The sequence below is a fragment of the Heterocephalus glaber genome, unplaced genomic scaffold, assembly GCF_053883595.1.
Source record: "Heterocephalus glaber isolate CG9 unplaced genomic scaffold, H.glaber_assembly_v1.0 deba00001592, whole genome shotgun sequence".
Classification (NCBI taxonomy): domain Eukaryota; kingdom Metazoa; phylum Chordata; class Mammalia; order Rodentia; family Bathyergidae; genus Heterocephalus; species Heterocephalus glaber.
Genome location: NW_028258367.1, coordinates 218,942 through 234,174, shown reverse-complemented (window position 1 = coordinate 234,174; position 15,233 = coordinate 218,942). Strand labels below are relative to the sequence as shown.

At 49.5% G+C, this 15,233-nt stretch overlaps 1 protein-coding gene across 6 annotated transcripts in view; it reads left to right on the top strand.

The window, feature by feature from the left end:
• Synj2 (synaptojanin 2) overlaps nt 1-15,233 on the top strand; it is a 105,589-nt gene that overhangs the window by 37,266 nt on the left and 53,090 nt on the right. For 4 of the 6 annotated variants that reach the window (XM_004856827.3, XM_004856826.3, XM_087193418.1 and 1 more), the window contains exons 2-4: nt 1,441-1,527; nt 10,122-10,392; nt 13,041-13,266. In XM_004856827.3, the coding sequence (XP_004856884.2) occupies nt 1,441-1,527; nt 10,122-10,392; nt 13,041-13,266 (584 nt within the window). Of the gene's footprint in view, nt 1-385; nt 1,528-1,790; nt 1,893-7,774; nt 7,924-10,121; nt 10,393-13,040; nt 13,267-15,233 lie in introns of those variants that run through there. The other 2 variants (XM_087193416.1, XM_021237976.2) reach the window with 2 other exon arrangements.

The following is a 15,233-nucleotide window of genomic DNA, read 5'->3' as shown; positions in this document are numbered from 1 at the left end:
TTCTCGGCCTGGGCGCCAGGGCTCCAGGGCTCCTCAGAGGCTCTGATTGTGGAATTGGAAGTCTGGTTGTTCTTGGATGTGGTGAGAAGTCAGCTTTCTTTTTGTATTTCCTAACTGGGACTTGGCATTTCCTTCAGTGAGTAAGGTAAGCAACAGAACCAGTTTGTCAGGGCTTTGCCACCAATACAAAGTACAGATATTTTTACATGACAGGAAATCCTCAAACAGCATTTATTCCCATCACTAGTTTGACATTAAGTTGGCTAGTAGGCCCCCTCTTTATTTTTGTTATTTAAGATGCTCATAATAAGGCACATATGTTACTATATTATAACATTAAAAAGTTTTATAACTAGAGTCTGATAAGATTGATATCCTTTATAATCCTGTGTGTTTTCGTGGTTGATTTTTATTTTAAAGCTTTGAGATATAATTTATATACCATACACTTTACCCATTAAATTATTAACTCCATGTTTTTTAGTACACAGGGTTGTGCAGTCATCACCACAGTCTTAAATTTAGAACATTTTTGTCCCCCTTAAGAGAGACCCCAGAGTCATTAGCAATAACCCTGAATCCCCATTCTTCCAGTCTCAGCCCCTGGCAACCACAAATCTATTTTCTGCATCTATACATTTGCCTGTTCTGCATATTTCATATAAGTGGAATATTTCTGAAGTCTTTTGTGACTGGCTCCTTTCATGTAGTGGCATGTTTTTGTGAGGATACATTTAAAGCATTATCTGGAGAAGGGATCCACAGGCCTGCCCCTGCCCCTGCCCCTAGAACAGCCAGGGGTCCTGTGGCATCCTGATGAAGGTCACAGCTCCCTGCTTCTAACGGGCCTTCCCTGGTCATTTTGCTTTCCTCTTTTGCTTTTAAGCAAGGCTGTGCCTTGGCGTGGCAATGACAATCACTGCTAATGAGTGAGCAGGCAAGGCCTGTAGCTTGCCTTGTCACTCATTGGCCCCAGCCCTGGTTACCCTCTATAGCCAGACCCACTGTTCAGATGTCCCCAAGGCAGAAACCTTGGAGAGTTCGTCTCCTGTGGCTGAGACTTAGAAAGGAAAGACCTCCCAAATGGCTAATGATGCCTCACCTGTTCCTGAGCAGGTGGAGTGGGATGTGGCATAGTGGGACAGGACAGGCCCAAGGTGCCTACGCCGCACTGGAAACTGAAGTTCCAGTACAAAGCTTTGGCCACCCTGGGGTGCACCACACCTTCCCCAGCCCCCAGGAAGCTGGCCACCCTTCCAGAGAACAAGCCTTTGTGGAAGGTCTGAATCCTCCAGGCATGATGTTTGTGGGCTGAGCTATTGTCTGCGTTTTCTTTTTTGTGTGGGTGGGAACCAGCTTGGCAATCGCAGTGTGAGTGTGAATGAACGGGTGTGAGCAGGAGCCGCTGCTGATGTCTGTTTTCCTGCACTTCTCCCCCAGCTCCTGAAGAGAAAGAAGTCATTAAAGGACAGTATGGCAAGCTCACGGACGCTTACGGCTGCCTCGGGGAGCTCAGGTTAAAATCCGGTGAGTATGGGCTCAGAGGGAGCAGCCGCGGGCCCCCTTTCCTGCCGCGGGGGCAGCGTCTCTTGTGTTCATTGGGAAGCCCTGGAGTTAAGGCATTCTGTTTTAACTACTTTATCTCTTAAGACGTTTCTGTCGCTCAGCCTGCTTCTGCATGGGGTGGGGGGAGAATCAGTGACACCTGACTGTCACCTGTCTGGGGTGGAGGAGGATGTGGCTCCCAGCCCTGGGTGCCAAGGAAGCTCATCTTTATTATTTGCTTCCAGGGCCTGAGTTTTTCCAAAGTTCTGTTGGGGCTTCTGCTCCAAAGCTGTTTGCCATTTGACGGGGGTGGAGGGGTGTCTGTACCCCCGCTCAGATATGCCCAGGTAGGTGGATGAGGCCAGGAGACCAGGGCAGATGCTGGAGACTGCATCACAGGGCTCCATGGGTGTGTCTAGAGGGAGAAGGGGTGGCCAGAGAGAAAAGGGGAAAATCCACTCCATACCTGCTGTCCAGCACCGAGCATGGGAGTTGAGGAAGGAAAGAAAACTGCACTCAAACCTGAGTGGTGAGGTCTTCGGTACGGGGAGAGAGCGTAGAGGCAGACGTGGGCATCCCTGCTCAGTCTGAAACTCCAGAGCTGAGCTGGTCACAGCCACCTCTGCGCCACCTCTGCAGCTCCTGGGCCTCAGGAGCTGTCCTTTCCTTCCTCCTCGCCCAGGCTTCCCACCTGCTTCATGTGAGCCCTATCTGTGTCACCAGTGTCCTGGGTGTGGAGGTCCCCAGTGCAGTGGCCTTTGGGGCCAAGACCAGGGTCCAGGTCACATTCCTGATTCTTGGTCCTGATCGCTGATCTGGGAGTGGCTGTGAATTGTCCAAATTCAGGCCTTGAGGGCTTTTCCCATCCAGCATGTGGAACTTCTCTGGGTTAATGTTAACCGCCCTCTGTTTTCAGAGACCAAAGATTTCCAAAGCTGACAGAATAGTGCAGTGTTTCCAGTACTACATTTCTGGCTCTTTTCTGTCACGGGGCACTTTTTCTTAAGTGATAATTACATCCATCATTTCCAAATAGGAGATGTTTAGGAAAAACACTCAATGCTCACATTTCAAAAGGTACTTGTTAAATGTCTTTTCATCCTAAGGGATAGACATACATAAACTTGCTCAGTCCTAAAGATAAGCCCATAGGCTGGGGATTTAGCTCAGTGGTTCCACTGACTGCCTCAGAAGGGCAAGGTCCCGAGTTTGATCCCTGGTACCAAAAAAAAAAAAAAAAAGATAAGCCCACATGGTGATGCATCTTTGTCCCCATGTGCAGTAAAGGAAACAGGCAGAGGGTTCTTGTAACTTGCCTACAGTGAGAAGTTCGCCTGGAATTCAAACCCACATCTACATCCTGCTGCTTCTAGACACTTGCTTTTTCCATGCAAACGTGCTGCCTGCCAACAGTCTGGACAGGGTTTTTCCTTCCACAGTGAGCTTTTTCCACAGTGAGGTTACAAAAGATTCCCGTGGCCCGTGCCTTCCACCGTAATGATGGTAAGGATGATGCTAACACTGGTTTCTCTGTGCTGTGTGTAGGTTTGAGGGTTTTAATTTAACTCTGCTCTCCCAGTGACCAAGGTCAGCACAGTTATTATCCTGCTCTGTACTTAATGAAAAGGGTGCATCGGCAGCTTCTGCAGTATGCTCCATCTGCCACAAGACCCCTTTCTTCCCATTAACATCTTGGCACTCAGGATGGCTTATAGTCAAATCTTATAGTTACAGTTGGCAAGCTTTTTTGGAACATAAATGAATGATTCACTTTGGATCTGACAGGGACTTGAATATAGGGAAGGACAGTAACTGGATCAAATTCACATTGATCTCATGCCCCATGGCACAGGGGCCATGTCTACCAACAGGCTGACTGCCTCTCTAAAAAGGGCTGGTGACTAGCTTCCAAGGAAGACGGAAAGAGTCACGCCTGTGCTATCCCAGAGGGCAGTGACTTTTCCCAGGATGTGGGAACCAGCAATTGTTCCTGACTGGAAGGAGGGCAGCCCCCAAAGACATCATCAGAGTGAGTCAGGGTATTTTGGACCCCTGGCCCAGGGGCCACACAAACATCAGTAGGTTATTGTGGGGGCAGGAAGTGTAGACAGGTGATTAACTCCCTGAGCTGCCCCAGCCAGGCCCTCCTCCCTTCCTCAGCTGGAGTCTCACTGCCCTTCTCCTGAGGACTGAGTGACAGCCTCCAAGTGGCCCAGGCCAGACCAGCCAAGCAGAGTGCACACCCAGCCTGGAGCCTGGGCCTGGTGAAGATCATCAGGTCCCCAGCTCTATTTCTGATGTCCTCTAAAACCTTAGCCCTACCTGCTAGTTTCCCTGCAGGGATTTAGAAGTCTCCTCGGGTGTGGTAAGCATGTTTGATTTTTGGATGTCAGGATCCTTTAGCCTGTTTTCAGCACATTGTGGAGAGTGCCCAGAGGTATCTAAAGGACAGGAGGATTGGGCATTTAAGTCAAGGTTTGGGGAATGGTTGGCTGTAATGTGACTTTCTTTTCTCCCTATAAGTCCCTGACCCAAAACTCTGCTCTCCCTTGTGTCTTCTACCTATTGGGTAGTACTGTCATTCTAACTTCCAGCTGCTTCCAGGATGACCAGCTGCATTGGGAGTGGCCTCCCTTTTGATATTTTAGTCTGAAAGTCTCTACAAATAAAGAGGCTTCCCCCTCATGCTCTTAATTTGGGATAAGTTGTTAAATTTCAGTCTACCTACATTAAAATAGCCTTTTGTGTTAGAAATTAAGAAAAACGCACAAAAATAATGTTGAGGTCCTATCCCAGCTTCCTAGTTTTTGTGGAAAACCATCTCTTTCCTTCCTAAAATGCCAGCTGGAAGGGGTGGGAGGCCCCATGATTAGCCAGAGTTGGGCCTCCTGATATATACCCAATGCAACACATAGAAAGTAAATATAGCAGAAAAAAATAATTTATTGCAATGATTATATGGACTTAACTGTTCTTTAACCCAAGCTCTCAAGATCTTTCTGCTTCCTAGCTTGAGGGTCTCTATTCAAATTCCAGTCTATAATGAATTGTTTTTCCTGGAGTTATGCAGTGCAAAGCCTGTGATGCTGTACATGACACCCCCAAAAATTCTCTTGTCAGAAAGCCCTGCTGTCTTCTAGTTCCAGCCGCACAACTGACTGATCTTCTATACTCAGTTAATCTCTCTGGGGCTGTTTTCCCATCTGTAAAACCAGAGAAACTGCCTCATCTCTATCCCACGTGGATATTAAGAGCTCTTCATAAAGGGATGAACATGGTAGCCTTGAAAAGTATGGAGTGCTCCTCAAACACCAGGCAGGCTGGCTGTGGGAGTTTGGGGTACACAGTGTTCTATGGCAAATCTTGAAACAGCCTGGCCTTTGCCAATCGTAGGATAATTTATTTTAGTACTTATACCCAGTGATGTGCTCGTAAACATTTGGTACCCAGCTCCTGGGTCAAAGGACCTGTGATCCACATTGTTTGCCAGTTTCCTTGGTGTAATTATACTGACCACATTGATTTCAGCCTGGGAAGTGACCCTAGCATGGTGCTGCACACCCCACTTCCCTGTTCCACCAAGGGGGGAGCCAGGGGCTGGAGACCACACCTCTGCCAGTCTTGGGATAATTTGGCCTGGTTTTAGCACATTTCAGAGAGGGCCTGGGGTATCTGAAGGACAGGAGGACTGGGCATTTAAATTGGGCATTGTCTTAGTTACTTTCCTGTTGCTGGGACAGAATACCTGACACCCAAAGTTAAAGGAGGAAAGGTTTATTTTGGCTCACAGTTTGTAGAGGTTTCAGTCCATAATTGGCTGGTTCCAAGGCAGGGTGGCTTGGCAGAGGGGCATCACAGAGGAGAAACATGAGAAACATAGGCATGTAGGGAGGCAGGAGGCCTGGGGTTGGCCCTGATAACAGGACATGTGTCTGTGAGTGATGCATCATTATCCCAGCAGCCAGGCCCTCACAACCAATGACAAATGGCCACTGCTGATTGAGCCCTAGACCCTGTTACCATAAGGAGCTGGGTAATTGGGCAGCTTTGACTTGAAGGTGGGCTTGAAGACAGCCTGTTGGAGGAGGGATTTTCTAAACTGTGACTGAGGTTTGGTGTTTTGGTATTCTTAAATTATAGTAAATATATACATAGCCTAAAACTTGCTATTTTAACCATTTCAAGTGTACAGTTCAGTGGCATTGCCTTTGTTGCCATCCATCACCACCACCCGCATCCAGAACTCCCTGGATCCTGACTCTGGAACTCTCCTCCATCGGGCATTAGAGGGGTGGTCAAATCCTGTTTCTCCATCTGCTTGCACAGCGTTGTTTGGACTCTGGGCCTTCTGCTCTCTGGTGCCTGTGTAGTCTGTCCCCGCTGCCTCCTCTCCCTCCTTCTGATCTTCCTCTGGCCATGCATGGTCTTGCTCTGGCTGGAGCCCAGGCTTCTACCTGGGAGGGCCATGGAGACCACTTGGTGCAGCTCCCTGTGAGGCCTAGAGTCAGAAAGCATGGAGGGATAGAGAGAACAGAGCCCAGTCTTCTGAGTCTGATTTTTCCCTTACCACAAGATCCTTGCTGGTTTCAAGCCCCTAGACTCAGCCTCAACTGGCCACCTCCTAGGCCCTCCCTAGGCCTAGTTTTGATCCTGCATCACAAAAGCAAAGCCCAGATCTGCCACTCAAGGTGAACTTGCATACACCAGAGGCAGATAACCTTCCAGGCCTTTCTTTGTCCCCCAAGGACACCTCTGTGGGGTAGGACATGTTGGTAGGACAGAGACACACAGTATGGAGGGAGGAGGCTGATGGTGCTGAGTCGTTAACCGGGCGACCCCTCTGTCTACCTCCCTAGATGTGGTACAGGGCAGGAGTCCAGAGGCTCAGGACCACGTTCCTCTGTGCCACACAATGTCTAGGGCGCACAGACTGGGGATTCTGAGGGGACCAATTTCCAGATCCTCAGCTCTCCCCTGGAATTGAGTCACCTAAGAACATGTTCATGGTGGAAGGGCAGGTTGATGTTCTCACTTTCCTCACCTGCTGTCCAGCTTCTTCATGGTATGGGAAGGGCACCTTTCGCCCATCTGGAATCTCCCCATGGGCCTCGCTCAAAAGGTGACAGCCCCTAGGATGCCCTGCAGAGAAAGCAGTTCAAAACATTGTTGACAGTGCAGACTTCAGCCACGTCAATGACTCAGTACCATTTTTGTTTGCAAGTAAGGGAACAGCCAATTATTTGCTTCTAGGAAACTGAAGAACTTAATTGGTGTGACATCTGACAGCATTGGAAATAATTTTTCAAGTCATTTTTTTTAGTACTGACTCTGAAGGACTTTGAGGAATGGAGTGACAATCCTATAATGAAGCTCTTTTTATTTTCAACTATTTATTAACCTGAAAAAGGTTATATAGTGTTCACATGTACAAAATGAAAAACAGAATTAGAAGTTACACAGAATGTACTTCAGTTTCACAATAAATAGTATTTACTCGTGTCTTTTAGATGCCATCCAGACACATTTTACTGTTTACATTAAGTGATTATTTGTCACGGTGCTTTATTTACATTGCACTGCTTACATTGTTTGACCAATTGAGTACTAAAAATAATTGCAATGGTAAACCAGAAGAAAATCTTATACAGTGAGCTTAGCAGCAAAGTGCTACATATTCTTATAAGGCGATCAACAGAAAACAGAAATACAAAATATGGATGAAAGTCAGTATGGAAGTAGGATGGAGATATGGCTAGAAATTCCACCTGTGAAGGCAGAGCTTGTTTATGTGTTCCTTAAATAATAGGTGGGAAGGCCGGGGATTTAGCTCAGTGGTTCCGGAGCCTGCCGCGCAAGCGCAAAGTCCCGAGTTCGATCCCCGGTAAAAAAAAAAATAATAATAGATGGGGATGGGTATCTAGCCACCACAGATTCCACTGGATACCCTCAAGAAGGCCACGGTGCCTTATTTTTACGTGTCAATATATAGAACGTGCTAAAAAGATTATTATTCTTAAAGGACGGGTGAAAACTTGAGGTGGCATTTTTTAAATGAGCAAGAGGTGCCGTCTGGATCTGTTTGGCTGCCATAGCAAAGTTCCCTAGATAGGAACTGCGGCTTATGAACAATGGACATTTATTTCTCCCAGCTCTGGAGGCTGCCAGTGCAAGGTCAAGGTGCCAACAGGTTTGCTGTCTGGGTGGTGAGAGCTCGCCTCCTGGTTCACAGGTGATGCCTTCTCTGTGTCCTTGTGGGATAGAAGAGGCGAGGGAGCTCTCTGGAGCCTTCTTAATAAGGAGCTGGTCCGTGCAGGAGGACTCCACTGTCACTGACCAAATCCCCCCAGAGGACCCACCTTCTCATGCTGTCACCTGCAGGTGAGGACTTCAATGTGTGAATGTGAGGGTGCCCCATTCAGTTACAGTGGGTATATTGGTTGGCCACACCCTTGAAGGGTACAGCAAGCCAAGCTGATTGAAAACTGCTGGATACCAAGAGCAGACAGAGTGGGCTTAAGGTGAATTCCACCTTTATATCTCCGTTCCAACATAGACTAGCATGTGCTTGGGCAGTGTCCCTTGGGGACAGTCACTGTGTATGAAGTGGTGATGGTGGCCCTGCAAGAGCAGCATTGTGAGGTGGTTTGGTTCTACCACCTGCAAGGGACAAGGGGAGCAAGAGGTCTGCAGCTAGACTTGACTTGAGTAACTTGTCCAGGTGGTGTGGCCCGAAAATGGGTTTGGATCCCAGCTCCCCAGCTCTGTCACCTTGGAAAGGCCACTTAACCTCCCTGGGTCTCCATTCTCCTCACCCCCTGTAAAATGAGATAATAATGGTGGCCTGGGGAGGATGAAGTGAGTTCGTGTGAAGTACCTGGAATGTGTAAGCGCTGTCCTCAGTGTGAGTCCCTTGCCTGCACCCTCCAGAGCCCCAGGACTCAGGAACCGAGTTCCCTGTGGTGGTAGCACCTTCCCCTGTGGTGGTAGCACCTTCCCCTTTTCTCATTTGTCTTGCATGCCTGCTGTAGCCCAGCCTCCTGCGCCTCCCCCAGGCCGCTGGCCTGCACAGGAGATGCCGGCTGTCTTCCTGGCAGCCTGGGACTCCTGCCAGGGACTCAGGCCCCTACGCAGAGGCTGGTGAGAGAGTGAGGTGAGAAATCCACTTCCTGACTTGGGTGGAAGGATAGAAGGCAAAAATTTCCATTCCTCTTCTCAAGCCCACTCCTAGCCTTTGTCTATTCCGGGGGACTTCGCTGAATGGTGCATTCTCCCATATATCAGGCAGAGGGGAGCTGTGGACTTGTCCCAGCCAAGGGTGGAGACTCTGCATCTTTGGAGCTGGGAGTCGAGAATGCAAGCCACACCTAGACTCACCCACCCTACCGAGAGACTGAGCCCCAACCCCGTTGCTGTGTCCAGCATGACTTCCTTCATTGTCAGGCACACAGTGGTCTGAGGACATGAGTGGGGAGCTGTGAGGGGAAACAGTATTGTGCCTCTGCAGGTGCCTTGCCACCCTGCAATGCATCAGCAGGCAAGTGAGTCGTGACCCACTTATTCAATGTTGCTCTTTAATAAAAACCAGTCGCTCTGTGCTGCGAGCCACATTCTTCCTCCTGTGGGGTGTGAGGAGGAAGTCTGGGGAGGTAGAACTGGCTGTCTTTGGGGTCTCTCATCTGAGTGTGGAGAGATCTGAGAATGTCTAAATGGTCACTCTAGACAGTGGCCACTGGCTGTTCAGAATAGATCTTGCTGGGAGAGGATCCCTCAAACCTCAGAGCATCCTCTGGACCAAACCATGCCAGTTATCTACCCAGGCTGTCTCTTGGACCCTGTCCTTTGGTGGGGCAGGTGTCCCATTGTCCCTGGGCACAGCATTGCTATCCATTCTTTTTTTTGGTACCGGGGGTCGAATTCAGGACCTTGCACTTGTCAGGCAGGCACGGTGTCACTGAGCTACATCCCCGGCCTGCTATCTACCTTTGACTCACACAGCATGGTTGTGAAGCCTTGTGTGGTAAGGGGCACAGAACAGGAACTGGGCAGCCAGGGACAGTGTGGCAATGCCCTAGAGACTGTGCACCCTTCTCCGGGCAGCAGTCAGTGTGGTCCGGGTGACCTGCACAGGAATTGGTTTAGGACACATTCATCAAACACCAGTGGTGTGAAAGACAGTGGACCCAAAACCCTGCCCCCGAGGAGCATATTTGCTGAGGGACACAGGCTGAAGGAGGCTGTTGGCTTTGTATGTGACCAATGCCAATGGGGAGCTGTTGGCACATACAGGGGCACCAGGCAGGGAAGGCTGGCATGAGAGTGGCGAAGGTGGGTTGGGGGCTTAGGCTGCAGATGTAGAGAGGGCTGAGGTCTGGAAACTGCACTAGAATCATCGGAGGATCCAGTAAAGCAGATTACTGATCCTAGAGAGCTGGGCTAGGGCCAGACCCTGAGTTTCCAGCAGCTCCTGGCACCCACTTCTGTGGGGCAACACCCTAGGTTTAGGTGACAGGGCTGGAGAGCCCTAGGCATAGGTAACTGCCACTAGAAACAGCTCTCTTATCTGATTCCACTTGCAGGTGGTGCTTCTCTGAGTTTCCTGGTGTTGGTGACAGGCTGCACATCAGTGGGCAGAATTCCAGATGCGGAAATCTACAAAATCACCGCCACCGAGTTTTATCCTCTGCAGGAAGAGGCCCGGGAGGAGGACCGCCTGCTGGCCCTGAGGAAGATCCTCAGCTCGGGGGTGTTTTATTTCTCGTGGCCCAATGATGGCTCCCGGTTTGACCTGACTGTCCGGGTGCAGAAGCAGGGTGATGACAGCTCTGAGTGGGGGAACGCCTTCTTCTGGTGAGGCCCCAGATACCCCTAGAGGGCGGCCTGTGGGCGGCCACTTGTCTTCGACCCTCATTTTACATCAGGATTCTGGGTCACCTCTGGAGAGCTGAGATCTACACCCGCTCTCTCTGCAGGATGAGAGAAAAACTGGGTTCCCTATCCTGTGAGCTTAGGGAATGGGTTCAGTTGCTGGCAGGTCCCATAGATTTAGAAGAAGAAATCTGCTCTGTAGGGAAAGAGCATTTGAGCCAGCATCTTAGAGTGCTTCCCTGTGTGCTGGCGCATGCTCAGTGCTCCTGCCTGGGTTAGCTCTTTGAGTGGGTCAAGAGCCCAGTTTCCTGCTGTGTCCAGACATTCCTTGCTGACATGTACAAAGCACTGTGCTTCAGGTACCAGTCTAAGCTCTCTGGGATGACAACTCAAAGTCCTCATAATAGGGTCAGTTACCCCACCTTATGATAGAGAAACTGAGGCATGAGAGGATATGGGAATTTTGCTGAACTCTATGTATTTCATAAGTGGCAGAGCCAGGATTTGAACCCAGGCATTCTAGCTCTAGAGTCCAGGGTAGTAGTCACAAGCTGAACAAGGCCTGTCTCTGGGGAAACTGAGTTAACATGCCCAAAGTAACTTGAAGGAACGTGAAGACAAGTCTGGCTGAGTTTCTATATGTTTAGGGTCATCTGGCCATCACTCCATGTAGGAGCATGACTATGAGTAGATGACCCTATGAATATGCCAGTTATCTATGGGCTTTTCTAGGCCCTGGGGTCAAGACCCTGCCATGTCCTGTGAAGGAGCCAAGAGGAGGTAGTGATTATGTGGGACAGGGCCCAGGCCTGCTTGCCAGTGCTGCTGCCCTCAGATCTCCGGGAGATGGAAGAGAAGCAACAGTGATGGGAATCTTGGTCCAGGCTGACCGAGCAATTTGGGGTTGGACAGGAGGGAGCAACTGTGGTGGTACCAGGCTGTTGGACTGGCACCCATTCCAGGGCATGGTGCTGGGGCTCAGGCCATAGACCATAGAACAGAGCACAGCCAAGTCCCCAGGCAGAGTGGTCACGGCCTCCATCACCTACACCCCCTGTGCTGTGGTGCAGTGTCTGAGGTCTGGAGACACCTAGCAGGAATCGGTGGGGTCTATACTGCAAGTGGCTAGTAAGTGAGGGAGAGTGGGCAGCAGGGGAGGTGGTCTTTCCAGGCTGGTTGTCAGTCACACTAAAAATTGCTTCCCAGGACACTCAAGTCCTAGCAGGAAATACAAAGCTCTGCGTTCCTCTACGGATTGGGGTCTCCTCCCCCTGAGGTATGAGCTGTCCTCCCCCAGAGGACCAGGCACCTGTCACTAGAAGAGGTTTTTTGGAGTTATCCATTTGGCACAAAGCTCTTCCCCCTGCATCTTGGTGACAGGCCCGAACTGTCTGGCTGGCAGATCTGCAATCTGGAGGCCTGGCCTTGATGCCCTAGGTGGATTTCACTATCTTTGTTAGTAAAGTGGTTTATCACCTGAAGTTCAGAGTGACTCAGAAGGAGATGTCATTTTGTGAAATCGTGCTTGAAGTTCATCATTTTTCATGCAGGGAAGCCTGTGGCTATGAGAAGTCGAGGGGGCCAGGCTTCCTGTGGGGTGAAAGTAGATGTGGCTGCAGTCAAGGAGGCTGGCCCCAGAGCAGAGGTTATGGAGAAGCCCAGAGATCCGCCAGAACTCACATTTCCAGCAGTGAGGGCAAGCTGCTGTCTTTGAGGAAGGCCAAGGGCAGGAATTGGGCTGCCTTTTTTAAACAAGTAGGGCATTGTGATCTAGATTTGCTCCAGCCCCTGTAAAAGAGGGTCCCCTTGTGAGAGGCCTCAGAATGACACAGCTCAGGTCCCCAGGGTCTGGGGGAGGCCAGGTGGGTGGGGAATGGGAGGGTGATTGTGTGAATGTAGGGCTTTCATCAAGAGGAGTGGGGCTGGGTAGTGCCAGCTCTGCTCACCAGGCCTGTGACCTTGGGCAAGTGCTTTGCTTCCTGTGCCTTAGTTTCTGTATCTGTAAAATGGGTTTCTGGGCATACCTTTCACATGGGCTCCTTTTAAGGATGCAGTGAGTTAATTAATCCAACCAAGCATATAGAATGGTGTTATGTGTGTCTGTATATGTTAGCTGCTTTCATCATCACTTTTTAAAATCTTAGATTGGTTTGTAATGCTTTCATCATATTCACCCCACGGTGTGTGTATAGATGTATATAATTTAAGTGTGTATATTTAATGATTGTTTATCATCTGTCATTTTATCACTAGCTATGATTATTTAATCAAAACATTATTAAATTTTTTATTGATGGGTTCTAATAAAAAAATGTGGTCGCCTCTAAACAGAAGCTCCTTGAAAATTCCCTGAAAGGTGCCTGTCTGGTTCACACTAATAGTTTTGCTTTCTGTTTGGCCTCTCTGACAACTGGTAGTAGCTTTGGGAAAGGGCTTCTTCCTCCTTCCCCCTCCATGTGTCACACTTGGGGTCTCTGAAGCACACGACTTCCTGGATCTGTATGTCCCCACTGCAGAGTCCTGAGCAGAATGCCAGGTCCCCCACCAGTGCCTTGTCCATACCCGTATTGAGGAAAGTGTTTGCTGGAGTGGCAAGGTGACCCTAATCTCTGTGGGGCTCCATTTTGCAGGAACCAGCTATTGCACATGCCCCTGCGGCAGCACCAGGTGAGCTGCTGTGACTGGCTGCTGAAGGTCATCTGTGGCGTGGTGGCCATTCGCACAGTGTATGCCTCGCACAAGCAGGCCAAGGCCTGTCTCATCTCCCGAATCAGCTGTGAGCGTGCCGGTGCTCGCTTCCATACCCGTGGCGTGAATGATGATGGCCATGTGTCCAACTTTGTGGAGACAGAGCAGGTGAGTGCCCGGGCCCACCCCTGGCACCAAGTGGTTCACATGTACTGCAACTTATGCAGACATTTTTTCACCTGGGGCAGAAGGGACCCTGATGTATTTGGGCTGGTTTCTGATCACAGTTCCTTCCTGTGTATGTATGTCATTAGCCTCTGCATGAAAAATCTGGCCTCAGGTTTGCATGGATTTTGATTCACATCTCATGCTGGGACAGTGTTGCTTACCTAAGGTATTTTTAGTTAGAAGGCATCGGAAGTGGTTGCTCTGGTCAGAAAGAGTGACAGTTGTTCCAGAAGCAGCTGAGAGACGAACCAACAGGGCTTGAAAAATCTTTTTAGGACAAAAAAGTACATCAATTCAATGGAAGGATGGGACAAGAAACATTTATTCTAAATCAGCTCAAGCTTTATCCTAGAAGCAAGTGTGAGCACCTGGGAGCTGTGAAGTCAGCATTTTGAGCAGCAGTTGCTTTCAGCTCTCGTAGAGTGGGACTCTGCATAATTCCTTATCAGTTTCCTTTCCTAACTTCTGTCCTTACTCCCAGAGCTGCTGTCTTACAACTGCTGTTGTGTTTGTTCTGACTTGCACCCTGTGGGCTACTGCCAGCTAGCAGCACATCAACTGCAGGAAGGGAAAGCTCCAGAGAGGCACAGGTGTGACGCCACTGTGGGTGGCAAGCTACAAACCCCCCATGTGTATTTAGTGCAGCTGAGGCTCTGCACCCACTGTGAGAGGCACTCCCTGTGCAGACTTCAGTTGAATTTGGGTGAATTCAGCATAAATTTGCACACCTGCCTTGTTGTAGTTAGGGTTTTAAAGGGAGTAGATTTAATACAAGACATATAATTTTTTTTTTTTTGGTACCAGGGATCAAACTTGGGTCCTTGGCTTGCGAGGCAGGTGGCGGAACCACTGAGCTAAATGCCTGGCCCCTAATGTTGTGGACTGAATTGTGTCCTGTTTCTTCTTCTTTTTTTTGGTGCTGGGGATCGAACTCAGGTCCTTGCGCTTACAAAGCAGGCAGCAGAACCACTGAGCTAAATCCCCAGCCCTCAAGACACATAATTTATAGGATTATTTTATAATAGTCACCCAAAAAGTCAGATGCAGAGGAGTGCAAGAGATCTGTCCACACACTAGAGACCCGAAGAATCTAGCCGAGGGCCTGGATCCCACAGCAGTGTCTCCCACAAGTCCAGCTAAAGGCCTAGAGCCCAAGGCAGTGTCTTCCATAAGTCCTGCCAGAGGCCTACCGCCCACGGCGATTTCTCAGGCAAGACTGTAACGAGGATCAGCACTAGGAAGGTCCAAAGGCCAGTGGTGAAAGCTAGAAAGTCTGTGCTGGCGGTATGAGGGATTTGTGTTACCAGGCTGAGAGACCTGCACTAAAGCCAGGAAGCAAAGCTCAAGGCGAAGACCAGAGCTTCCCTGACAACCACAGCAGCCATCCCTAGCAAGGGTGAGGACCCGAGCTTCTCTGACGATGAGAACAGCTGAGTCCGTATCAGGAAAATCAACAGCACACAATCTTCCTCTCCAATTCTCTTTGGATGCTGTTCAAAACAGTCCTCAGGTGGGTCTTCCACGCCCAGAACCACGCTGACTCAGTTCAGATGGGCATTTCAAGTTGACCATAGTTAATCCACCACATGTCTCTTATCTGGTGAGCTTCTGTGTGCTTGGGCATTCAGAGGCGACTCAAATCAGTGTGGAGCTCCATTTTGTAGGAACCAGCTATTAAAGATGCAAAGCTGGGGAGGCTCCTCTTGGAGTGGGGCAAGCATAAGAGAGACATGGAACAGGAGCCCTCAAACAAGCAGCAGGTGCAGTTATCTGCCAGGGACTCTGCTCCATGCTCAGACTCCTGAATATTGACAAGGCTGTTAAATAAATGCCTGGTTAAAGATGAGAGAGAGCTGGGGATGTAGGATTGGTAGAGCACTTGCCTAGCTTGCATGAGGCCCTGGGTT